General features: G+C 47.3%; 1 protein-coding gene across 1 annotated transcript in view; it reads right to left on the bottom strand.

The window, feature by feature from the left end:
• Positions 1-26,882, bottom strand: part of AMOT (angiomotin) — a 240,953-nt gene that overhangs the window by 121,991 nt on the left and 92,080 nt on the right. Inside the window, exons 4-6 of the mRNA XM_086918416.1 lie at positions 8,053-8,566; positions 3,255-3,399; positions 603-695 (exon numbers count right to left, since the gene is read on the bottom strand). Coding sequence (XP_086774542.1) covers positions 603-695; positions 3,255-3,399; positions 8,053-8,566 — 752 coding nt within the window. The remainder of the gene's footprint in view (positions 1-602; positions 696-3,254; positions 3,400-8,052; positions 8,567-26,882) is intronic.

Below are 26,882 nucleotides of genomic sequence, written 5' to 3'. Positions count from 1 at the left end.
AAGGGTTATGACCCTAGGTACGTCTTGAACTAATGCACCTCTATCTTAAACCTCTGATACTACGGTGTTCTACTATTCTATAAAACCCATCCCATCAAAAAAGCAATCCTCCATCCTCGCTGTGATATTATGAAGCAATTCTAAAATGTATGACACAATTGTTTTCCGAGTACCGAAGTATGAAGGAAGTACAAGGTGTTATGCTTTTGGCAAGATCACAAGTTCACAGATTTCAGACTAAACTTGTTGCTTTAGGGATAATGTCACAAAGCCTTTCCCGCTAAAAATTAATGTTTATATAGTGCTTATTGCTAAGTGTTGGAGTGTTCACATTTTCCACAAGTCAAATGTGCTAATAAATGATTAGATAAATTCCAAAGACGTGTTCTGGGCGGTCTAAAAAAAAAAAAAAGTCCTAATTTTCAGAGGCATTACAAACCTGATGTCTTGGTAAAATTCCCTTTAAAAAAGGAAGCTAAAAAGGAAACTAAACATGCTTCCAAAATTCACCAGCCCTAATTGCTATTTAGGTTTCAGATTCGTAACTTCTACACAGGTGAGCACTATGATCCACCGCAAGCACAACCACATAGAATACTCACTCTGGGCCATTAGCTGGTTGATGGTCTTCCTGTTGTCCTCGGAGCCCTCAAACTCTTTGGCTGCCAACTGCTTGTTTGCCGTCTCCAATCGCTCTGCACAAATATGAGTGTGAGATACCCATTAATGTTGAACGAAGTCTGTCACGTAAGCTATAATGAACTTGAGATCTCTCAGTCAAGTGACTTTTATCGGCAAACCAAATAAAAAAAAAAAACACAGAAAGCCATACAACAAGAGAATTGCTCCTTCTGAATAACAACAACAAGCTCTCCAAGGCCTTATTTCAAGATTTTGTAGGCACACAACACTGAAGGTAAAAAGAGGGGTACTAACTTAGCCAAGACCGAGTTATCACAAGTCTACCTTGTCCCGGTAGAATCGTTACACATCCAATGCATGGGCATCTTTCCAAGTCAGACAGTAGGAGCCAGACGCAAGTCTGGCCTGAGACAGATTTTCAGGAGGGCTGGCCACCAGTGGTGCACATAGCTTGCGTAATTGCCAATGACCAGTAAGCCCACAATAGAGACAAGCTGTCAGGTGAGCGGGATACCAAAGGAGACCACAAAGCTATGAAGAGGAAGTAAGGGGAGACAGTGTTGCAGAATCACCGGGTCAACCAGGTCCTAATTTTACAGATGTTTACTTTCCAGAGCAATAGAAATTAACCCATTTGGAATCCTAAAGAAATTTCTAGGGACCATGTCCAATTGTTGTACTGTAGTGTAGGATTATTTATACAGCACTTTCCATATCCTTTACGGGGACCAAAGTACCTAACTGTAGACTTAGTAGCAATAGGTACTGCCCAACAATGAACTCTGAAAACCCTCTTCATTTACTAAACAGTACCTGGTTTAAAGTATTCCCGCAATGGGATTATGCAGTTACTGTGGCTTCTACTCAGGATTCAGCTCGAATGTGGAACAGTTAAAAGGGGGAAGTTCTTTCTCGACAAGAACCTTACAACTCAAGATGACATGAAGCAGAAATGAGAGTGCAAATTCACCCACTATTGTATCATGTGATTCTGAGGTGTGACGCGGAAGAATGCTACCAACACAGCTATCTATGTCTTTGTCTCCTGATGAAATTCCAAAGCTTGTTTTCACACATGTGGGGTCCAACACAAACTATGACCCACCCAGTTGTATATTAAAATGCGCTTCTAAATATTAAGGAGACTTCAACCCATTTCAGCAATAAGGAGTGTCCTAGATTCAGGAATACCAGCCTTTCTACTTTCAAACCGCTTTCTAACCACAGCCAAAACAAAGCAAGGCTCTCTAGCAGCACCGGCATTTTCAAACAACAATAAGCAGTTCAAATAACAGAAGCTCTTTTGTTTAGGGTCATCTTAACCAATTGCAAGCCCGATTGATATCCACTACCTTAGAGAAATGCCTTTTTTTACCACAACCAGTAGATCATGAGATATGAGCCCCAGTAGTGACCCTGATCACAATCTATGTGATTCTGTAACCTGGGGACCATCATTTTCTGACTACTTGGAACTGGAATAAATTGTCTTATATTGTTTCCATATCAAAGCTTGGGCAGAAACTACTGAGAGAAAATTATCATCAAATCCAAAGTGAACCAAAATAAACGGACTCTTCTTGCGCCATTAGAACTTGGGTTCCCGTCTCGGTGACTGAATGTAGCCCACTGTCTCCCGAACAGCAACAAAAATATTATTGGCTGCATCCTGGCTAAGGGAAACTTCCCTTTGTCTGTCACCAACAATGTCTTCTCTGGGTATCGCCCCACAGCCATAATTAAGGATATTTTTGGTTAAGTATGTGACTACGGTTTGCCCCTCTACAGTTCTTGAAAAACAATGTTTTACGTATAAAGGTCAGTTTGTATACACTGCTAAATACCAGGGAAAGCAAGTGTTATTAGTTTCAAACGTGAAGGTAACAAAATATTCAAAAAATGTAAATGATCTAGCCAGGGTCAGATAATTTGACATTGTCTGGAAGACTAGATTAAAAGACTGGTATCCTGATCCTACATTAACCCCTTCGACACTCATGACGAGCTGGGCTCGTCATGGTGTAGCCCGCTCGCACACTGATGACGAGCCCAGCTCGTCACGCAAAGTGCGATTTTGAAAAACCCAGCGCGCTAGCGGAATTCCGCTAGCGCGCATGCGGTTAAACAAGTTAACAATTACACAGCACAGCCTTTAATGACCTGAAGTACCATTTCTTTAAACCTGGACTGACCTTTTACAGCGATGAAGTCAATAAAATACCTTTTGGTATAAAGTAGAATGAGATGAAACACTACACACAGATGACAATTTCTTTATCGCCACAGTCTGCCACATGGACAAATGTTGATGAACCCTACAAGTTACAAGAGCAGCAACCTCTGACCTTAAGTAAACTGGACATCGCTCAAGATCCAAGTCACGGCTGCAACATGTCCTTGCACATGTTCTCATTTTACTTTCTGTATGATTCAGCAGACTTGGACAAGACGCTTTCATGGCAAATTAAACCTCGCCTCGTACACTCCCAGCAATTTCCTAACATTGGTACAGCATACCTTCTGCATGGTGTCACACCACACTCAAGGGCTGTCTGACAAGACAGTCATCATTCCAGCACACCTCCTCCCTTCCAGAGGAGTTTCCCTTTTACCTCTAAGATCCCGATTGAAGTCGTGCAGTCGGCGTATCTCCCCTTCCAGTTTATTTCTCATGGCCTTCTCCAGAGTCTCCCGCTTTGAGGAGGACTTTGCAAGATTTTCATACGCCTCCGAAACCCGCTGGATTTCTGTTTCTAGCTGAATTTGAAAAGAAACACAGTTTTTCAACAAGCCCAGTTTGCTTTTTAAAACTTTGACTCCCCTTTTCATCCTAAAACATTTATTTTTTCACTATATCTCAACGGGGTACAATACACTATGATGTTCTAGGGAAGAACATCATGTGTGAGCAAATATTTGTCATGGACACATACTTTATTTGCTCCAGCCTGTGGCAGCAGAGAATAATGCTTAGCGTAGGAAGGAAGCTGAGCAACAAAACTGAGTTACTCACCTGTAACACAAGTTCAAAAACGTTATTGTTCATAATTCCTGCAGTTTTTGCCATTTGCAGCACGGTTAATAACAAGTGTTACTATCACCCATTTAAGTAGCACTCAATCAAACCAAGAGAGATGACGAGATGAGTTACACCTGTCAGATGCAAACCTGTGACTCGCAGGTGACATATCGAATTTGGAAGCTACTGTTTGTACACACTCAACATCAAGGTGCGGAACCAGTCATACTCTTCATATTGAGTACAATACAAAAACTTGCAAATCCATGAAAAGGACAGTGTAGAGACCTGCCTCCTCCTTTCAACGGTAAGCACTGTAGACAACTCCTCAAAACCACTTCTGCTAAAACCTCTCTTGTTAAAATAGCATTAAAACTGAACTACCTCTTGCTTCTTCCAAGACAGATCTCACACAGCACTGCTTTAAGCCCATCAGTCTTTATCGCAATACAGGCTTTGTGGTGTGTCTTAGGGGTCTGTTCTTTAAATATGTAAACAATGTCATTCATTTAAAAAGCTGCATCCCTTCTTAATCATTTTTTATAATTAAGCTAATGACACAAAGTAATACTAAACCTATCACTTCGTACTCAAAATAATATGCAACATTTTCCATTTGTATTAAAACTATGGATGAATGGATGGGGCCAACTGCTTGAAAACAGTTAAGATGGAAAGTAGGGTTAAACGAAGCAGCCATATTTATGGCTTAGAAGTATCTGGACTAAGAAGGTAATAATCTTCCTGACGGGTGAGAAGGTGAAGAACTTGGGAGTGAACACAAACGTACATCTAAGCAAGGATCAACGAGTGTCACAAGTAGTAAGAACGGGCTGCTTCTGCCCGCAAGTGTTCAAATATTTACACTTTCCTCACTGGTTATCAGCAATTACGGCTATAGCACAACATAAACTGAACCACATGAAAACTGTCACGAAGAAGTAACCAACTATGAACTTATGAGAAATGAGAAAATGCTGCAACACATGCATTGATGAATCGGAATGGAGAAATCACACATCGCCTGCAAGCCAATCACTTCAATTGCTTCCTCAGGCGGAAAAGTCACTTTTACATCATGGTGTTTGGAGCCATTCAATAACAGGGACCAGAACTTAGATTATTTATTCTTCATAAACCTTAAGAGCCCCGCAATGTGACAGTCGGAAAAACCTGGATACATTTATTACAGAAGAAAAGGATCAAGGCAAAATCCTTTTCAGTTTTGGTGCGAGTTGTGGAATTCTGTCCCAGAATATCAGAGGAATAGGGGATTGACTATATTTGATCAGAAAAATAACAATTTGCTTCTATTTAACATTTTGATATCGCATCTTACCAGTGGTCAGCAAAATCCTGCTATGTGGTGAATACAGCGCTATGCAAATGTTCCTAACATTCAGACCGCCTGAACTTAATAAATGATCACGAATGAAGCAGCTACTTACTTTCAGCAATAGTTTTTTCAGTGCATTGGTTCTAGATTAAGATTCTGTCCATTAATTCACAATCCAGTTGTTAGGCTTGGGAAGGCATCTCAAATATTTTTGGGGAACAGTATGTGGGTGAAGTCTACAAGTCTTGTGATTGACCAACTTGAGATTCTATTTTCTGGATACCAATATCTACGCTTACATTCAAGAGTGAAAATAAGGACATCTGAATGGAGATGGTAGATCCGTCTGGTTGACCGGCACACTGTAGAGAAAATAGGCCATCCATGTCATGGTTTAAAATGATGTCTACAACCACACAAGATACCTTAACCCTGTTAAATGGAGCACAGCAGGTCTATGTTGAAGACTCAATGGCTGGAGCTACAGAAGCCTACGCAGGCCATTACTAGGAGAGCTCGCCCCTCAATTTGCAGTATTGAAAGACCTAATTGGAGCTAGGACACTCACAAATAGTTAACTGCTCAACGCTTAATGCTATCCTTCGGGCATCAAGAAATAAAGTGATGGATGGAATGCTTGAATTAATCTCAGCCACTAGTGATCGCTTGGGTCGCATCGCAATCCATAATTTTTCACCCATCATGCCACCTCAGTTTGGAACCAGCCATATGCAAGTCAGCCTTGTACCAGCTCCAATGAAAACAGTACAGACCCAACTGCCAGGCCAGGTCCTCCCTGAACTAGAACACAAAGGAAGGACTGGTTTTGCCCTTATGGGCTCATCATCCAAATATAGATTGATTCCAGTGGCACAGTGAGCACAGGACCCAAGTCCTGTATACCTCCTGGGTATACCCATCACCTTCAAGAACAATGGGTTGGAATGCTACCCCGAGCGAGCCAGTGATTAGACAGGTTGTAGGCATTCCTCCCACGTATCGCCCTAATGGCAAGGATATGCACAGACGTGATTCCCATGCTCCCTGTGCCTCTGGAACCAAGGTATACTTGATGATGAGCCCTTACCAGGACGAAACCGCTCCTTTGTTGCTTGCGTTCCAGTTTGGTGAGGACCTGGCCTGGTAGTTCAGGCTGGACAGCTCCCATGAGGAGCAGAGTCAAGGCCGATTTCTATATAGCTAGGTTCAAACTGAGGTGTCATAGTGAACATCAGATTAATGGGTTGGGATGCTACCCTGAGTCACTGCCAGTGGTTAGACAAGTTTACAAGCATTCTTCCCATCACCTTTTGTGTATTTGATGTAACGCTATCTTTCAACATGAAATATACACTAAAGCCTATTGAGAGTTCAGCAGCCATCATTCTGATCAGTCATTTTCAGGGAAACAGAATAAGCACCTCACAAGTGCTGTGGTCCCGCACTGTGGCCACCTTTACTTCCTGATGGAATGAGAGGCAGCAGGGTGATCCCGAAGGAACTCACACGTCACTCCTCATTGGCAGGACACTTTTTTTCCAGATGTGCTAGCCCGATGGGCCCAGTTGAAGATAACCAAGACAGCGCACAGATTGTATGAGAAGTTGAGGGCGGCCTCCAGGATGATGGCCCAAGTACTGACAAATGCACTTTTCTAACCACTCGAAGGTGGCAAAACTAAATATAGTGTATCTGTGGGAAAAGGAGCTTCCTATTTATAGGTTACTTCACACTAAAGGCCCCATTAAGGCTGAAAAGGCATGCCAGAAAGCTCTCAAAAGAAATTAGAGAAACTCCAAATAAAGCATTTCTTAATGTTTATCCACCTTTTGCTTCCTCGTTCCATACCGCTTTGCTCTGTGAGCTGCTGTCTGTGTTGAGCAGCGTGGTTTTGTTTTGGGGGAGTTGTGAACGCCATCGTGTGTTTGGAATACATTATATGGAGGGTTTATTCAATAAGAGAAAATTAAAAGGAATATTGAATGTTTATATATTTCTATGTCTGCTTCCGACTACAAGGCAGAAGAAATCAAGTGAAAGTACTGAGGACGGAAAATTTCCTATGCTATTCTATTTTTGTGTAAACAATTCTGATTTTATTTTTATGGCTGCTTGAAGCACAAAAAAAGCCTTCACACCAACACATATTTTAAATGTACTGCTATTTAGTCATGCCGTGTTGTACAGTGCACAGTTCACATTTAGCCTGCTCTAGTAAGCAAAATATTGTGCTGAAGCTAGCACTATGAAGCGAAAACTGCAGCAATTAAGCCTTTTACCATAGCTTTTTGTACAGTTTTAAGGCCTCTCACATTCTTATCATGAGAAGAGCCCAGCACCTTCTCATTAATGAGAAGCAGCGCATAAATGTAGCGCTGAAATGTATATTTAGCGTTACATGCTAAAACTGACGAGGAGGCGAAGCTCCGGTATGTGGATATGGCGCACTGCACTTGACACATTATGATGATTGCTGGCTCATTTGCATTACACATGTTAGACTTCCATGGACTATCCCAGGTGTCTGTTTTCTTATACAGTAGCAAACATTCATGGCTGTGTCTTGTCTGCTTTTTACATGCATCCCTGCCTATCACATATGTAAGGGCTTAGGCACGTTAGAAATTAGCATGCCACATGTACAATTGGAAAGATGCAGTGAATGACTGTAAACCACTTTCAGGGTGGCACACAGGTGAGGTAGGAGCTCAGAGAGAAGTACTACCTCAGCGGAAAGGAACAAAATGTTTGGACCAGTAGCCCTGCTGCAAGGACTCACTTTACTGTATTCATTTGTATGCTTCCTCCTGGAAAACCCCCCAAAATGTAATGTAGCAAAATGTTCAAGGTAAAATCCTTTTCTGATTGCAGATGGAGCGTGTCATGAGCATTTAAAACTTTCCTTGTGAAACATGGGGCAATAAAACGAGGGTAAGATGGAAATAAAACATCTGAGTAAGTTCTGAGAAACACAAGTTTTCAAGCTTAAACAATATCAGAAATAAATTTATTTGAGGGATGGTGGACAGGAAGGGTATGAACACATGGAGCTCACCTTCTGTAGCCGCGCAACCTTATCGTAGCATCCGTCCAGTTCTTGCCTCAGCGACCTATTCTCCTCCGAAAGAATCTCAACCATTTGCTGGGCCCGCGACACAATGGCAAAGGGGTCTCCTTGCGCCTGCGGATAGGGTGACGGCGGCTGCTGCGGTTGTTGCTGCTGCTGCTGCGGATGATGATGATGATGTGGTTGAGGCTGTTGCTGTTGTTGCTGTCTAGGCATTGCTGCATAAGGGTCCGCGTGCTGTTGTTGGCTGAATGACTGAGATAAGCGATAGTGATCGCCCTGATGGAGCTGGTTGGGGGAAAATAGTTGCTGGGACCGTGGCCCCCCAGGGTAAAAGTCAAGCTGGTTTGGAGAGGGAAACTGCTGGTACTGGGAGGAGGACACGCTGCTTGGTGGTGGGGAATGCGCCAAAGTCATTGAGCCCATGGAGGTCAGGGAGGAGGTGGGGCTGTGGTGGTGAGATGGCCTCTGTTGGTACTGCAGAGGCACATCCTGGGTTTGCCTGCAAGAATACAGAACAAATTTCAAAGGAACAATAATACATAACCGACTGTAGCAGCAGGAGGCGCACAGATCAATGCCGGAGCTTCCCAGAGCGAAGACCCTGATAACTTGAACCACCAATACATTTTTCAACATAAAGTTTATTGAAGTGCAACCTGTTAAACATTTACAGAAATAGGGAAATGAAACTGAAATAAGAAGCAGAACTAATGTTACATTTGCTAAACAGAGAAACATTTAAGACACAATCTGTAGTGGGTAAAAAGTCCATGTGGTGCTTATTCACCTTACCATCCTTTGCAGCAAATCTAAGCCAAGTCTGAGATGACGGTCTCCCTTTACCAGTCCCAACAGCACAACAACCTGGATCATACTAGTGTTTCCTACAATGCCTACTACCTCGCCACACATTCAACAGCATTCCTGCTCACATCCCACACTGGGACTGGTGTGCAGGCCAGGACAGTGGATTTCAAGTGTCATCACTCCTACCACATCCGGTCATGGTATCTGAACCTTTTATAGCCCCGTACACTGGAACTCTTACACTCCATACAGCCAGACTAAGGCGGCACTGGCAGCAGATTGAAAAAGTTCACTAGGATGTCACTTGCCTAAAGCAAAACTAAAATGAACCCGATCTCCAAAGCTCTTCTAGCAACTCTAGACCAAATCCATCTCTGATTATATTTATCGACTGCCTCAGGAGATCAGCATTAAATTATCGTCACTAACATCTATATCATTGCTACACCTTCTCCTTCGTCTATTATCTCAAAAGATCTGAGCCATTCAGCTTCAAAATCCTCTACGTCACCAAGAACAAGAAAAACAAGCATTTGCAATGCAATAGGTCTCGCATTTGTGAAAGTTTGAGCTATTTGCATTGTAAATGACAATGCCTTTTATTTAAACCTGCAGGCTGTGCGTAAACAAGCACTTTGTACTTATAGTCGATGCTTATGAGAAGCAAGGCTGGCAGTCTCTTTTATTGCCAGCCTTGCTTCTCGTAAGCAAGGACTATACGTACAAAGCTTGTGTTTATGCACTGTTTGCAGGTTTTAAAAACAAATGAATAAAAGGCATTGTCATTTACAATACCGATAGCTTCAACTCTCGCAAATGCGAGGCCTATTGCATTGCAAATGCTTGTTGAGAAATACAGCTATGTCAAAAAAATACCCTACAACCATGCTTCTCAATTTTAAAACACATAAAATTACCAAATAAATTGTGACATGACTGGTGCAGTAAAATCCGCCACAAACTTCACAATAAAAGTGGAACTAGCAGACATATTCGGAAATTACAGAGAGCAACTTTTAAAAAGGGGTCTTCAAAAAAATGGGACTGCTAATGTTTTTGTTATAAAGTCTGCAACATAGCATCCCGATGGTCGCAGTTTGCTAATAACACAGAGGTAGGTGGTATACGTATACAAATAGGAACAGGTGTTGACATAGAAATAGGAGTGTTTAAAATTGGATCATGTTGCTGTAAACTAACAATGGACCCATTTAGAGAAACACATCACACGTTGACTAACACAGGCATAATCAGCAAGTAAAAAGCATGAATCAAAACCAAATAAAAAATTATCGGCACATACTAACCATGGTTCATCTAAAAAATAGCTATACAGCATAGAGTAATTTAGTACAGCAAAAGAGAGGTGCAATATAACACTTAAAGCAAGGTTACGTGAATGTAATGCAACGGTAACACATTCTGATATAAAAATCAAAATGGCATACATGTGCACCCTTCTGCAGTAAAAAAAAGAGACATAGCAGGCAACGACCCATCAAGTGGGTAACAGAAATACAGAATGACCAACATTCCGCTAAATGAAAGACTACCTTTTTTGAATAATGCATTTCAAAACACACTGACGTCCTGCAAATAATGTCGATCTTTTCATGCAGAGAAAGTAACTTCCAATCTAGAAACAAAAAATATCGATGCATAGGCTTCCATAACGTAAGAGACTTGTATGGTGATGTTCGGCTCACTTAAAACCATCCACTCTGAACATCTTTTATTTAAAGAGTCACCTATATCTCTCAGTCATTACGGGGCCTCTGCTGAGGGTCTGGGACACAGTAGGCACTAAGCAATCTGACATCGTTCCCCTCTCCGCTAACTCCAATATTAGGAAACCCAGACTTTACATCAGGTCTACAGAGCAGGATTTTTGAAGCCTGACAGAGGCCAGGCAGCAGATCTGTCGGACATTGCGGCTCCCAGCTGCACATTATCCCAAAAGTTATCTCTGAGCCTAGCACAATGTGACGGTACCCATCCAGGTGTTGAAAAAAAATGTAATCTTGCTAAAATCTATCAATGAAACCTATGAAAATATCTGCTGTAATGCGCACTTGATGGTAATAGTGCTATTTTAGCTACTGTCCAGCAAATCCGTATATAGAGCTTCTTAGCAAGGCAGGGTCAGGCTGTGCTTCAGTCTTTTAGAAGAGAGTTAGGATGTTGGAGAAAGATGACAAATGGCAGCCCACGCCGTGAAGAGCAGAATCTGCTTTAATATGAACCAAGAGACAGCTTTATCCTTTGAACAATGATCAGTTGTCAAGAGGTAAACAAATGCTTCATTACACTATTAGTGAACAGCAAGCAGGTATTTTCAAACAGAGTGGTCACTTTGAATTAGTCACGCCCTGGTATCCTGCCATTTTACAGTGCTGGGCTCCGATGACCTGGTGTGTTTAACTGAATTTGCGAAGGAAATCTGTGAGGTGTAGTGCAGGAAGCGGATTTATTTTTCAAGAGTTTGAATATTCAGATAAACAACCGGCAGGTCTGAATACCAATTGCCTTCCTTTTTCAATGGTAAAGCACACCAGAATGAGGGTCTACACTGTTTACCGGACTTAAATCACATCACAGAATAGAACTGCTGCCCTCCAAAAGCTCCAATAAGCAGGAAACAAATACGTCAGGGGAGGGAGGGGAAGAGCTTCGAACATGCACCCTCCCTCGCAACTGAAATAAAACAAGCTAGAGGTGTGGCATAAAAACAAAGCTATCGTATTTGGTCCTGGGGATCTAGGTTCGAGTCTCGGCGGAGGCTCCATAAACATATGCTGATATTATTAAATAATTTAGTAAGTATAATTTATTTTCAGCCTTGTGGGACTCTTGTGCTAATTGTTTATTTTAGTGCATTGAACGCTGTAAGACAGGTATAGGATCAGCTGAACAAATGTTGCTGCATCAAAACAAGTACAGGAGCGGGTGTACGGATTAGAACAGGCGCCCTCCAGAGGCTCGGATGAGCAGGAAACAAAGGCGGGTGGGGGTGCATCGAACATGCCTCTTCCCTTGCAACAAGGCTAAAATAATTCAGGGCTGTGACTCAATACACAGAGCTGGCAATTTTGGTCCAGGAGATCCAGGCATAGTCTTTACAAAACCAGGGTATCCTAATCCCAAAGAGGCTTCCAGCAGAGGCTCTGTTGTATGGCAGGGGCTTATTAAAGCAAACACCAATGACTTGTTTGCAAACAATCGCGCACGCGTAAAACAAATTACCCAAAACGTATGTTCTTCAATGATTTAAAGAGTGAAAAGAAAGATCGCTGTGCCCAGTTACACTTACAGGCAATACAGATATAGTTAATCAAACCAAGTTCCCGCTTCCCGCCGGGCCGCCGCGCTGCCTGCGACGACCCGGAAGCGGTTGGGCAGCCGGCCAATCGCCCAACCGGAAGTCCCGCCCCCATCGCGGCGCGAGAGAGAAGCCACTGTCCGAGGAGCCCCGAGGGCTCCTGATCAAGTCCCGGTCCCGAGATGGGGGACCGGGTGAAGAGCGGCCGGGCGCGTGAAGAAGGCGGGGCTCTCATGTGGTGAGAGAGCCCCGCAAAGCGCAACCGCCGCCCGAGAGGCACGCCGAGCACCGCCAGAACAGGTGAGTGTGTTGCGGAGGAGGAGGGGTGAGTGGGGGTGGGGTGTGCGCGTGTGTCTGTGCGTGCGTGTGTCTGTCTGCGCGTGTGTCTGTTAAAGGGGGGGTGCGTGTGTGTGTGTGTATGCAGTGTGTGTATGTGCGCATGCGTGCGGGAGCCTTTCTGTGCATGGGAATAGCAGTGACGGCGACGCGACGTGCGCGCTCACGAGATACAATCGCCAGGAGAACAAGCTCGTCGTAGTCTGCTGTCTACATTCCCTGGAAAGTGGCGACATAAGTTGTCTCCCTAGACAGCAAAAGCTTAGCTTTTGCTTTCGTCTAGGCGAGACCTAAAAAGAAAAAAAAACTCAATACATTACAGAAGTCTCATCATAGCATCCAGAAACCCTGGGGTTAGACAATTAATTCTGTCCATTCCACAGCACCTCAAAACTGGTCTTCTGTTCTATGCATAGAAGATTGAGGAAAATATATGGCCTAAGGGCTAGAGGGGATGACTTTGGAACTAAGGGGGTAATTATGATGGCGGGCGGATCGCCGCCGGCGGTGGTGGTGATGATGATCCACCCGCCATCTCAACCTGATTTACTCCCCCAACATATTATTATGGCGGGGGTATCGCAGTGGACGCAAAGTGCGTATGCCGCTTTTCCACCGGTCGACAATCGTTACGATTGCCGGCCGGGTGGAGCTGGGGAACACCATATGGTGGCAGTGCCTAGAAGTCACCGCCATCCATATTATGATGCATGTTCCCATAGGCATTTCCATGGCGGCGATGCCACCATAAAAAGGGTGACGGGGATGTGCTTTGGGGGCCTGTTGTGGGACCCGAGGGGGGTGCACTTGGGGGGGTACAAAGGGTACCCCCCTCAATTCACATGGACAAGGTGGCATGCACCGCGCTGTGCCTGCCACCTTGTGCATGGGAATGCACAACATGTATATTTGGCATTGTAGTGGATGCAGAATGCGACCACCATGGTGGTGGTCGCATCCTAATTAGCGGTGCAGGACCGCCGCACGTCTGGCAGCCGGTCCCAGCACCGCGAGGATGGTGGGCAGACTTCAGTCAGCCCGCCATCCTAATGGGCCCCTACGTTCAAGCCCCAGTGTCTCAACATTCTGTGATTCAGGGAAAGCCATGATCATGATCTGCTTTGAAATCCGATGCAATGCAAACCAGCCTACCTGACTCAAGCAAAATATAACTGGAGGTCAGATCACAACTCTCAGCACACCTGGAAAACACAGTGACAACAGTGACTTTTGGGAGTGGGGCTTCTTGCTGTAGCATGAAACAGAAAGAACTCTCAGAAACATCTGTGAAGACCTTCTTAATGCCAGAGGCAGATGTCAAGAGTGTGCACACATCTTGTTGATCCTTTCCGCAACCTTCAATACTGCAGACCATAGCACACTGATTAACCACCTCACCACGTCACTGGAATGAGAGGGACATTCCTGATGTACTCTACCTCCGTTCAAAGAGACTAAGCTTGCACCATTCCTTTTACCGGACACGCATAAGCTGATGCCACTGATCACATGCTTCTATTTTGCACAGACGTTAAGGATGCCAGTTACACAGACCTCTTGTTACAAGAAGAGATATGCGAATTAGTGACAACAGAGATGGCTTTTGTTGCATCTTCCTCTCCCTCTCTCTCAAAACGCCCCAAGACTTAATGCAGTTACGTTTTCTCTGCCTTCACCATAAGGTTTTCTTATTGCGAGCAGGGCAAGTCTGCAGGCAGGAAAACACTATAAAGTCAAAAAGCATCTCTAACGCAAGTGCTCCTACAAGCTGCAAAGGTGATCCTTTTCCCAGAGAAAGAGAGGGTTAGGTAGTGCTTGAGACTACGTCTCACTACAATCATGGGTGCCCTTGCTCAAGCCAAGGCGATCATTAAGAGTGGAGATCTGCTCCGTTACAAGTGTTGTGATGGCTCCTGCTAGCGTGCTTCAGTTCAGTTAGCCAACTATACGGTAAACTGCCCTTTACTGTAAATTTGAATAGATCCTTTGTGATAAGGGCAATACTGCATTGCACTGTGGTAGCTTTACAGTGCCTTGCTACATCACCCGTGCACAATGTTGTTTGATGCCATGCAGTTGTGAACAAAACTTAATGAATTAGCTTAACCCCTTGCGTGCGGGGCGTATTCCCCGCCTGTGCTGACTCCGCCTTGCGCGGGCGGAGTCATGACGGAACGGTTCCGTCATCAGCACAGCTCAACCGACGCTGATGACGGAACCGTTCTGTCATCAGCATGGAAGGGGTTAAAGGGCATGTAGAAGACCACATAGCCTTTTTAGCAGTCTGTGCCAAAAGGCTTCCTTTGGGATTTAATGATATTAGGTAGAGAACAGATATGACCTTACTCTATCAGGGGCCTACATGCGGAGCTTTCGAAAGTGGATGCACCTAGACAATGCTTGACATCAGGACTCTACAAATAACTTTCCATGTGAGGAAGGTGGTTTCTCTAACAAAGCCAAGCACCAGAAGGTCCTTTGCTTCTGAAATCTTGAGATGGAAGCTAAAGACATGCCTGAAAGGTGGGAATATGGAGACACCCCCAGGACAGTAGATACTGGTGACCATCAGTATCCGTAGCAGCTGAACGAGGACAGCATCAACATAAAGAAGAAAATAGATGCATTTAGCCTGGCCACTTATGCAAGTACACTTCCTGAAATGTATTTAAAACTGAGGGAAGCTTAAGGATCTACAACCCCATTAGGCCTGGAGTGCAAAGAGGGGTGTGCATCTTTCACTGCACTGTAAATATTTAGCATTAGGATGAATTACTCTGAATCATGTGTTATGCCAATAACAGGGCATGCATGATTTCTAATACATAGAAGAGTATTCCCATGTAACCTCCACCTTTTGCGATACTCATAAGGTCAAAGCTTCTTGGATACGTGGCTGTAAACTGGTTCTACTGTCTGCAAAGCTTCATGCAATCTGAAGTGCAGGGAAGGTAACAAAATCAGAAGTATCCAGTTAAAAAAAATGACAGGGAGTGTTATGCCCAAGGACTTCACACACTACCACTGCTCTTGGGCACCAATGCAATTCAACATGTGCTTCTGGTATGTAGGTCCAATCTAGTTAGAACCACCATTCTATGCATACTACTTACCAAGGCAGACAACTGGAGGCAGGAAGGACCCTATCTGATAAATGCAAAGTCTGTTGGCTTTAAACATTGTACGAGGATATCCTGAAACGTAGCCTAGAGGTAAATCGAATGAATGGACAAACATTAACACCTTGGCTGCTAGGCGTTTTCCCCCCCTGTGCTGGAAAATGCTTGAGTACATCATTCATGACGAGCTCAGCTCGTCATCAGCACAGCTCAACTGTGCATCATGACGAGCTGAGCTCGTCATGAGCATCGAAAGGGTTAAGAGCTCTTACGTGAAGCAGAACTGCATTCAGCAACCCACAACAAAATAACAGGGTACCAATTACATGGGCAAGCCATCGGCATTGCCCCGCATAGCACATGGACAAACTATTACTTTCTTGTCATACATGGGTTCTGGGTTTGTTGGATTACTGGCCCAAGAACGCAATAAGGGAAATGAGATGTTTTTGAAGATGAGGAATATGAATTGTTCCAAACAAAGTTCACCGAGGGGCAACAGGCATAAATGCATCTCATGCACACAGGCTCATACATTCTCTGATTTAACACAATCGAAAGAGATGCACAGTGGAGTAGTGTGGCTCACTGGTTAGAGCAGGCAGACCCTGAAGCAGAGGTCAGACCCGGGACCAGGGTTCAATTCCCGACGCGGCAGGGTCTTGAGCTCAAATGTCCATGGACTCGATAATTCTCGCTTCGGTGCCTGACCTAATCATGGGTTCACACTCTGCAACTCTGGGCATTAAGCTTGCTTAATCTCCACAACGGCCCCCCCGCGGCGGGATGCCTGGCTTTCACCTTGGGGATGCCCTGTAGGGCTATCTCACAGGGAAAAACCAGGACGGGTTCCCAAGGCAAGCGCGGAGATACCCCTTCGGGGGTAGATTCTGGCGCTATATAAGAAACATAATAATAATAGTAACAGTGCTCTGCAGAAAAGCTACAATGAAAAAATATGTTTGTCGGCTGGAATTTCGATATGTGCCTGACCACGCTTTGTTGCCAGTCATCTTTCATGAGCCAATATCCTACCCTAGAAGGCTTCAACCAAAGGATTTTGAGATCCTAGAAAATGGAGAGTTTACCTCTTGCAGTCTGCTTGCACTTTGAGCCCCATGCAGTTGCTCTCGCCCTCCTCGAATCGCGACTTGTTTGTTGCACAGTTGATCACTGCACGTCTTCTCTCACCAACTTTCTCCGCACCTGTCGACTGACTGACTGCTGCACCTGCACCGTGCCTACTGCCACTTGATGAACTAGGAGGAGCTGGTTGTGTCACACATCTGAATGTGGATCAGCCCTGCCAAAATCTCCTCCGCCAGCAGTTCACTTTTTGTAGCAAGTGAAAACTTGTTCGGGTACAGCACATAAGGCATGTGGGCGACAAGACATTTAAAGCTGCAGCACTTGTGAGAAAGGCAACATGCCCCTTCAATATCACACTTCCACTCCCCTTGTCATTTCACTGAATTTAGTACTGGGAGTCAAGCCTGATATCTTTCTGAGATCAGATCTTGGGCTAGCTAGATGGTACATTCACTCATTAGGCAATACTTTCAAGCTTACCTCCTTCCACTGTCAATCATATGACGCAGTGAGGGGAATACAGTGAGACCAAAAAATACATGCATGTTAGCAAGGGAGTGCTGAAGAAATGAGTGACCAGCTAAATATTCAAAAGCCCTCAAACGTAAGCATAAAGCTCAGGTCTGCAAGCCTCATTTAACTAAATCTGACTGATTGTGAAAACTGTAGGCACAGCTGTAACATTTAAACACCCCATACACTCTTCAAGCCCATTGATCAACCGAAAAGTCTTAAAATAATGAACTAGTTCATGTAGACACCATGCCTCAAAGAGGCCCTACAAGGGGTGGTGGTGTGTACATATATATATATACAATATGTGGACAGTACTCGTTTGCCCGCCCACAAGCGGATCCTGCAACACATCAGGGCGATATCTGGAAAGGATCAGGCCTACCCGGTGGCAAGGCACTTCGAATCTGTACACAATAGTGACCCCAGTAGCTTGCAATATTTTCTCGTTGATACAGTCCTACCTCTGAAAAGAGGCGGGAACAGGGACGCAAAACTGCATTTACTAGAAACGAGATATATTTTGGAGCTCAACAGTAAGAACCCTGGGGGTTTAAACGCTAGTGAGGATTTATACACCTGCCTCTAGCTTTTGTTAACCCATCTCTGGAATAAAGTAGTTGATTTGATGTCTGAAAACATAATGAGATACACATGAGTTCCCCTGTAAAGGTTCTCGGTTTTAAACCGAATTCTGCAGCCTGTTATAATCTGTAAGATGTTTTTAATGTTAAGACTTGCACTTTGCACTTAATTCATTTGTTTGATCTGCAGCATCCCAAGGAGGGTATAATATAGGTGCATCAATGAAATTGAGTTGGCTAAATATGTGTTGATTGTGATTAAACCCACAGGGGTTGAACACCAAAACGATGTGATCTGTTACTGGTTCATCAAAATAATGAAAGAGTTGGTTTTGGGTACAAACATTTTCTACTATTATGATTTTCTTTGTACATAGTATAGAGACTTATACATAATGAACAAGTTACTTACCTTCGGTAACGATATATCTGTAAGAAACATTAGTTAGTGTTAGATTCCTTACCTTAGAATATCCCCAGGCGTCAGTCTGGATCCGGAAACTTTTGCGTAGCAGTACCCCTGCGCGTCGGTAGGCGTCGTCTGCAGGCGTCCCCTGCGGCTCCGCGTCCGTCGTCGGCGTCGTGCGCCGTGATGACGTCGCTGGAGTATATAGACGCCGCCTCCGCGCGCTGACGTCAGTTCTTTGTACACAGCTTTTCCGCGCCAGAACACGCAGAGCCATGTGAGAACCAACACTGGTGCCAATTGAAACTAGGGCCCTGAAAGGGATGTCCTTAACCCTAGGTATCAGTTCGCAGAACGGGGAGGATGGGTGGGTTCGGTAAGGAATCTAACACTAACTAATGTTTCTTACATATATATCGTTACCGAAGGTAAGTAACTTGTTCATCTGAAAGTAACACGTTAGTGTTAGATTCCTTACCTTAGAATAGATACCCCAGCAATACCAACCCCGGTGGTGGGTCTGCGAACCAATACATTCCTACACCAGAAAGTCCTGGAGGACAGAACGGCCAAAGAAGCCATCCCTCCGGACTTGACTGTCCAGGCAGTAGTGCCTCGCAAAGGTGTGCAGCGAGGCCCACGTAGCCGCCTGGCAAATGTCCTGCAAGGGGACTCCCCGGCCCAGGGCAGTAGTAGCCGTCGTGGCCCGACTGGAATGGGCCCTCAGCCCAACAGGAGGCTCCTTCTGAGCCAAAGAGTAGCACGCTTTGATGCACAGAACGACCCACCGAGAGATGGTCCGCGTATGCACCGCCCGTCCCTTCTTCGCACCCACGTAGCCAACAAACAGTTGGTCATCCACCCGGAACTGGCGTGTGCGATCCACATAAAATGAAAGCGCACGTTTTGGGTCCAGACGATGGAGCCGCTCTTCATCCTTTGAGGGATGCGGAGGCGGGAAGAAGGAGGGGAGGGTGATGGACTGCCCGATGTGAAAAGCAGAAACTACTTTGGGCAGGAAAGAAGGTCTAGTCCTTAGAACCACCTTGTCAGGATGAATGGACAGGAAAGGAGGTTGGACAGAAAGAGCCTGGAGCTCACTCACTCTCCTGGCAGAGGTAATGGCAACCAGGAAAGCCGTCTTTAAAGTCAGGAGACGGAGAGGACAAGAATGAAGGGGCTCAAAGGGAGCACACATCAAAAAGGTTAGAACCAGGTTCAAGTCCCACTGAGGCATCACAAACGGAACAGGTGGATACATGTGTGTGATGCCCTTCAAGAATCTTGTTACAATTGGGGACTTGAACAAAGAAGGCTGATCAGGAAGCCTTAGAAAGGCTGAAAGGGCCGAAAGGTAGCCCTTGATAGTGCCCAGAGCAGAGCCCTGCTGGGCAAGAGAGAGAAGAAAAAGAAGAACCTCGGAAAGAGGGGCAGAGAGAGGATCCACAGCCTTTGCTGTGCACCATGCCACAAATCTGTTCCACCGACAGGCGTATACCGACTTTGTGGAGGGACGCCTGGCTGCCAGAATTACATCACAGAATTCAGGAGGCAAGTCAAATGGCCTCAACTGCCGCCGCTCAATCTCCAAGCATGGAGGTGGAGACTGGACAGGTTCGGGTGGAGGACCGTCCCCTGCTGCTGCGACAGAAGGTCCTCCTGAAGGGGCAGGCAGATCGGGGGACCGACTGACATGCTGAGTAGCTCGGGATACCAGTACCTTCGAGCCCAGTCCGGAGCCACAAGGATAACTTGGGCCCGGTCGCGCCTGATCTTCTTCAGCACTCTGGACAGAAGTGGTATAGGCGGAAAGGCGTATAACAGACCTCAACTCCACTCGCGCCGAAAGGCGTCGCCGTGCGAGTGCCGTCTTGGAAACTCCAACGCGCAGAACTGATGACATTGCGCGTTCTCTTCTGTGGCGAATAGATCTAACCAAGGCTCTACCCATTGCAGAAAGAGGCCTTGCGCCACGTCCGAGTTCAGACGCCATTCGTGATCCATCGAGCACCGACGGCTGAGTTCGTCCGCCCTGGCGTTCAGAGAACCTGCCAGGTGTTGAACCGTCAAAGTCACGCCCTGACGTTCCAGCCACTGCCAGAGGCGCAGAGCCTCCTGGCAAAGGGTCCACGACCCCATCCCGCCCTGTTTGTTGCAGTACCACATGGCGGTGGTGTTGTCTGTGAACACCTGCACTACACTCCCATTGACAAAGGGGAGGAATGCCTTCAGTGCTAGACGAATCGCCCGTAGCTCCAACAGGTTGATATGGAGCCGGGACTCCGCCGGAGACCAGATGCCTCTGATCTCTGCCTCTCCCAAGTGGCCACCCCAGCCCTGGAGGGACGCGTCCGTCACGACAACGTGCTCCGGTTGGGGAAGGGAGAGGGATCTGCCTCTGACCCAATCGCGGTCCGTAAGCCACCACTGCAGTTGTCTCGCAGTGCCCTCCGAGATCAAGACGTTGTCGGACAAGTTGCCCTGATGCTGGGCCCACTGAAACTTCAGGTCCCACTGCAGAGCCCGCATCCGCCACCTGGCGTGATGCACCAGAAGGATGCAGGAAGCCATCAGCCCCAGCAGCCGCAGCGTCAACCTGACCGAAACCCGGGATAGCGGCTGAAAGATGGGAATCAAAGCCTGTATATCCCGGACCCGCCGTTCCGGAGGATAAACCCGAAACTGCTCCGAGTCCAGAACCGCTCCGATGAAAAGGAGCTTTTGAGAGGGACACAGGTGTGATTTCGGCACATTGATGGAGAACCCCAGGCCGTGCAAGAGGTCTGCCGTCATCTGAAGGTGGTGGACGACTGTCTGGGGCGAGCCCGCCTTCAACAACCAGTCGTCTAGGTAGGGGAAGACTGAAACCCCTAACCTGCGCAGATGGGCTGCGACCACCGCCATCACCTTTGTGAACACCCGTGGGGCGCTGGTAAGGCCGAAGGGGAGCACGATAAACTGAAAGTGCTCCTGGCCTACCGTGAACCGCAGGTAACGCCGGTGGGCCGGCAGGACGGGGATGTGAAAATACGCATCCTGCAAGTCTAACGCTACCATCCAGTCTTGCGGGTCTAAAGCAGCCAAAACCTGAGCTAATGTCAACATCTTGAACTTCTCCTTCCGGAGGAAGCCGTTGACGTTCCGTAGATCCAAGATAGGACGTAGGCCCCCTTTGTCCTTCTTGGGCACCAGAAAGTAGTGGGAATAGCAACCACGCCCTACTTCTGGCCCAGGAACGCGCTCGATGGCCCCCTTGGCCAAGAGGGCCGTAACTTCCTCCTGCAGAAGTGTCAAGTGGTCCCCCGACACACGGTGGTTCTGCGGTGGCATGGCTGGAGGAGTGGTCTCGAAGGGGAGGGAGTAGCCCCTTCGGACGAGCTGCAGCACCCACCTGTCCGATGTGATTGTGCGCCAGCGGGCGTGGTGATGGCGAACCCTGCCACCCACTGGCGTCACATGGGCCTGAAAGCACGGACTAGGAGGATTTGGAGGCAGATGCTGCGGGGGGAGGTGTGGCCTGACCCCGCCGTTGACCGCGACCGCCTCCACGGCGGTTTCCACGGCCACCAACGCGTTGAAAAGATTGTTGTGGCGCGTGGCTGGCAGCACGTGTGGGGACGCCCCTTCCTTGGCCACGAAAGGAGCGAAACGAACCAGTTTGCTGGCACTGGGTCGAGAGACTCAAGGACTTGGCCGTGACCCTGGAGTCCTTGAAGCGTTCCAGCGTGTGGTCCGCCTTGTCACCAAACAGGCGACAGCCATCGAACGGCATGTCCATCAAGGCATTCTGGACATCTGCCAAAAAGTTGGCGGATCTCAGCCAGGCGTGGCGACGAATCGCCACCGTCGTGGACATCGCTCTGCCTAGCGAGTCGGTCGTATCAAGACCACACCGTATGGAATATTTTGCTGCATCTCGGCCCTCAGCCACAGCCTTGCCGAGTGTTGCCCGCACCTGCATGGGGCATTCTGGCAGCAGTTCCGCGACCGTATCCCACACAGAGTGGGTGTAGCGGCCCAAGAGGCAAGCGGTGTTGCAAGACTGCAGTCCCAAACTCAGGGACGAGAAAACCTTCTTGTAAATGTAAATGTAAATGTAGGTATACTTATATAGGGCAACCTGTCACCACAAAGGGCATCCTGGCGCTTGCCTAGGGAACCCGTCCTGGTATTCCCCTGTGAGAGGCCCCGGCAGGGTATCCACAAGGTGAAAGCCAGGCATCCCGCCGCGAGGGGCCGTTGTGGAGATTAAGCAAGCTATTGCCCAGAGTCGCAGAGCGTGAACCCATGAGTCGAGAAGGCACCGGAGCGAGAATTATCGAGACCGTGGAATTTTTAGCCCAAGACCCGCCGAGGTGGGGAATTGAACCCTGGTCCAGGGCCGATCTCAGCTTCCGGGTCTGCCGCCTCTAACCCCTGAGCCACACTTCTCCACTTCTCCACTTCTTGCCATACTGGTCATACCTCTTAGATTCCCGGTCGGGCGGGGCCGACGGGAATGCGGTCTGGGAGGTTGAGGCCTGGATCACCAGACTCTCGGGGGTGGGATGGGTGGACAGGAACTTGGGGTCGTCCGGACAAGGACGGTGGCGTCTGGCCACGTTCCGATCAACAGGCGAACCTGAAGCAGGCCTAGACCACGTGGCCAACAGAACGTCTGACAAGGCTTCATTAAACGGCAGCAGTGGCTCCTGTGGGCATGACTGCGGTTTGAAGACCTCAGTGAGGATGTTAGGCCTCACGGCCGCGACGGGGAGCTCAAGGTGTAAGGCCTTGGCAGCCCTAATCAGCACCACTGAATAAGCAGCTCCCTCCTCCGACGCCACGGAAGGAAGAGAGACAAAGCCAGGGTTAGGAGAGTCGTCCAGACCACTGGCATCCCCCAATTCACCTGTCCAGTCCACGTCATACTGGCACTCACGTGACAGAGGGTCCTCAGACCCCTCCCAACCTTCCCCGTACTCTTCATCATCTCCATATTCGGAGTCAACGATGTAGACCGGCTCCTCGGGGTTCACAGGCCCCATCGGCGTCGAGCCCAGCGTCGAGCGACGTCGGTCCGACTCCGCGTCTGGATTCGGGGAGGGTATGGGGACGGCGCCGCCTGGAGCCGGCACAGGGGAACCGGCGCCGCGCGGGGACGGTGTCGGGGGTAACCCCGATGGAATCGGCGCCGGAGCAGTCGGCAGACCAGCCGGCGTCGACCTCGAAGACCCTTGCGGCGCCGGGGTCGGAGCCGTCGACGGCACCGGGGCCGGAGCACCCGATGGCATCGAGCCAGGGACACCCAACCCGCTAGGGTCCCCAGACGGTAGCACTGGGCCCGAAGGCGCCTTAGGCCACGTCTGAGAACTGAGCGCCCTCATGGCCATGAGGAACGCCTCAATCTCCTCAGGCGTCGCACCTTGCCCAGAGACCGGAGGGTATGGGGCAGGCCGCGCCGGCGACTCTCGCGGAGCCGCGGGGTTAGGGTCACCCGAACCCCCGGCCGCGTCGCGCGAGCGTCGGGGGTACGATGACGACGCCCCGACTTCTTGTGTTTCTTACCTGAAGAGCCCAACGAATGGTGACAACTTCCGGAGCGCTCGGCGCGGCTCCGCGACCGCTCCCTCGAACGCTCCCTGGACCTCCGGCCGGACCGGGACCGCTCCAGACGCGGGGCCGACACCCGGAGCTCAAGTAGCTTGCGGGACCGCTCCCGTCTAGCCTTGTTAGTGAGAGCCCGGCAGTCGACGCAGGCGTCCACGTCGTGGTCGGGGCCCAGGCACCGGAGACAGAGTCGGTGATGGTCCGTGACCGACATCGTGCGGTCACAACCGTCACAATTCTTGAAACCGGGCATCCTACCAGGCACCAAAAAGAAATTAGAAAGTTATCAAACTTGGTCAAAAGACCGGAGTACTGCTCTTCGGATCTGCGCTTACTGGCGCGGAAAAAAGAAGAACTGACGTCAGCGCGCGGAGGCGGCGTCTATATACTCCAGCGACGTCATCACGGCGCACGTCGCCGACGACGGACGCGGAGCCGCAGGGGACGCCTGCAGACGACGTCTACCGACGCACAGGGGTACTGCTACGCAAAAGTTTCCGGATCTAGACTGACGCCTGGGGATATTCTAAGGTAAGGAATCTAACACTGACGTATTTCTTTCAGATATAATGTACATATATGAACTTTGGTAGGGGTTTGGAAGTTTTAACTGAAATGTAAATATATGAATTCAATCATATGCATTTTGTATCATAGTACAACCGTCCATGACACGCTATGTGATCAAGCCTCATTGTTGGAGGCGAAACGCGTTATGGTGGTTTGCAGGCTTGGATTTTGGCACGAATAAAAGACACTGAAGAAACTGCACTTACGTGGTGGTCTCGCTCCTTTCGTTGTTCTGCGACAAGCAGAGGATGTAACGGCGACTTTTGAAATATATACACTACTTTAGAAGGTGGGACAGACAATTGAACTTAACTTTGGAACTGTAAGCAAAAGAGACACAACTCGACCAGGGGGGGCATTTGAAAAAGGAAAAACCCCCGAAGCGCGTCATGCCCATGGTCTGATGAGAAAATAAAAGGTGGATGTTCCACGAGCCCCGTGTGCTGCCTGTTTCTTTCTGCTGGAGGAGACGTCTTGGGTAATATTCAGCGTGTTGCCAGTGTTTAGCATTCGTGCTGAACCACACGCAAGGCGTGCACCCCCCGCAAGTGTCTAATGGGGGTCGCAAAATAGAAGACCCTCTGACTACCCCGCATCAAGCCTGCAATGGACAATGCTGTGAATACAGTCCATACCTGCATGGAGCTACGCCCCTACTTCATTGGCGTTTCCTTTTCCAGGACAGTCTGAAGTGCGAGGAAGGGGGAGAGGAGTGTGGAAGTCATCACCTGAACCCAGAACAAGTGCCACAGCTCCCGCCAGACGACATGGCACACCGGCTGCTGACCTAACAAAGAAATCGAGCCGGTAATTGGTATCGCCGCCGGCATGCATACACTGCTGCATACTGGGAAATGCAGTTTACTACCCAAGGCAGAGGCGACTCCATGCCGTGTTTGTCAGGCAACCCACACTACTTTAGAAGGTGGGACGGACAATTGAACTTAACTTTGGAACTGTAAGCAAAAGAGACACAACTCGACCAGGGGGGGCATTTGAAAAAGGAAAAACCCCCGAAACGCGTCATGCCCATGGTCTGATGAGAAAATAAAAGGTGGATGATATATATATATATATATATATATATATATATACCCTATTCTCACCACTCTTGGGAAACGACAGACTCAGTAGGCTCTGTCTGAAAGAGGATTCATGGTAATAAGTTGGTGTGGTGAATAAGATGGCATTTAACAGAGAGTGGGCACTTTAACCAGTTTAAGTACATCCCCACTTTGAGGATGATGGTAACGAGCTTGGGTGAAGCTTGGAGAGCATATATTTCCACAACTGCAGTACTGCAACCACTAGCGAAACATACACTGCCAAATATTTACTATTTCTTCTATCTGACCTATTCAAAATGAATACCCCAGGGCTCAAAAAAATTGAGTATTTGTGTTAAAATGTGCCTAAAATGGTCTTAAAAGATCACAGTACCCTTCAGGCAAAAATAATTTAGGTTTGATGCAGGATAAACCAGGTGCCAAAGATGTATAGTTCTGCTCCTTTTGAGATGTCTACGTTTGGGATGAAACCAAATCACCTTTGCTTACAAAGGCGCAGGAAAGCTTTTAGAAGACCTGGGAAGTTGTGGGATGAGCGATCTCTTGCTTGCATTAAATGTGAGACCATCAGAATCCATAGACATATATGCCAACATCCCAAGCTCAGATGAGAAGAACCAAGAACTGAACACTGTCAAACGTCATACGATACAGCTGTGTGTGCAACAGAATATATAAAGGGCAACAGAAATATATAAAGTCCTACTACAAAGACAATAAAACACCAATGCTTTGTATATAATTTGTCAGGAAGCAGTGAAACAGCACTTGCATTGGAAACACTTTTGAAAATGCGAGACGAGGGAAAGAATGCATTCTTGTAATTGGAAACGCAAAAGTCAAATACAGTAGATTTCTGCCAAGGCAATATTGGCAGGGGAAGGTTAGTATGGGAAAAGGGAAAATTGGGCATACCACAAAAGCGATGCCAATCACTTGTGCACCAACACCCACAACACAAACAGAAAACTAACAAATCACTCCTCAAGAAAGAAAAAATATCCCCAATACATGATGGTCACAGTTAAACTACGAACAGGTGCCAAGTGGGGTCTCTCACCACAAACTACAAATAAATGTCAGTAAAAGACGGGTGTGCATATTAAAACTCAGGCCAAACTGAAGAACAATGATCCAACAACTGGATATAATGGAGTGCAATAAACCCAAGCAGGTATAAAATGTAAAATGAAAGCAGAAGGCTGGAAACAAGACCATTGCACTATGGAAACTGGCCTTCGATATTTGGGCTGCTGACTGTGGCCATGTCAGCCACACTTCTAGCACAGAATGCTGGTTTTGCGCACAAGATGATCCACGTTTATAGAAGAGTTACTGATAACTCTTCTCCTAAAGTCTGCTCTCATGGTAGGATCGATTCGTGTGTCCGTTCCAGTCCCATATCATTTGGCAACT

This window comes from Lissotriton vulgaris, chromosome 4_1, assembly GCF_964263255.1.
Source record: "Lissotriton vulgaris chromosome 4_1, aLisVul1.2, whole genome shotgun sequence".
NCBI lineage: Eukaryota > Metazoa > Chordata > Amphibia > Caudata > Salamandridae > Lissotriton > Lissotriton vulgaris.
Note: the sequence above shows the minus strand (reverse complement) of the source record. Positions and strands in the feature narration are given on the sequence as shown.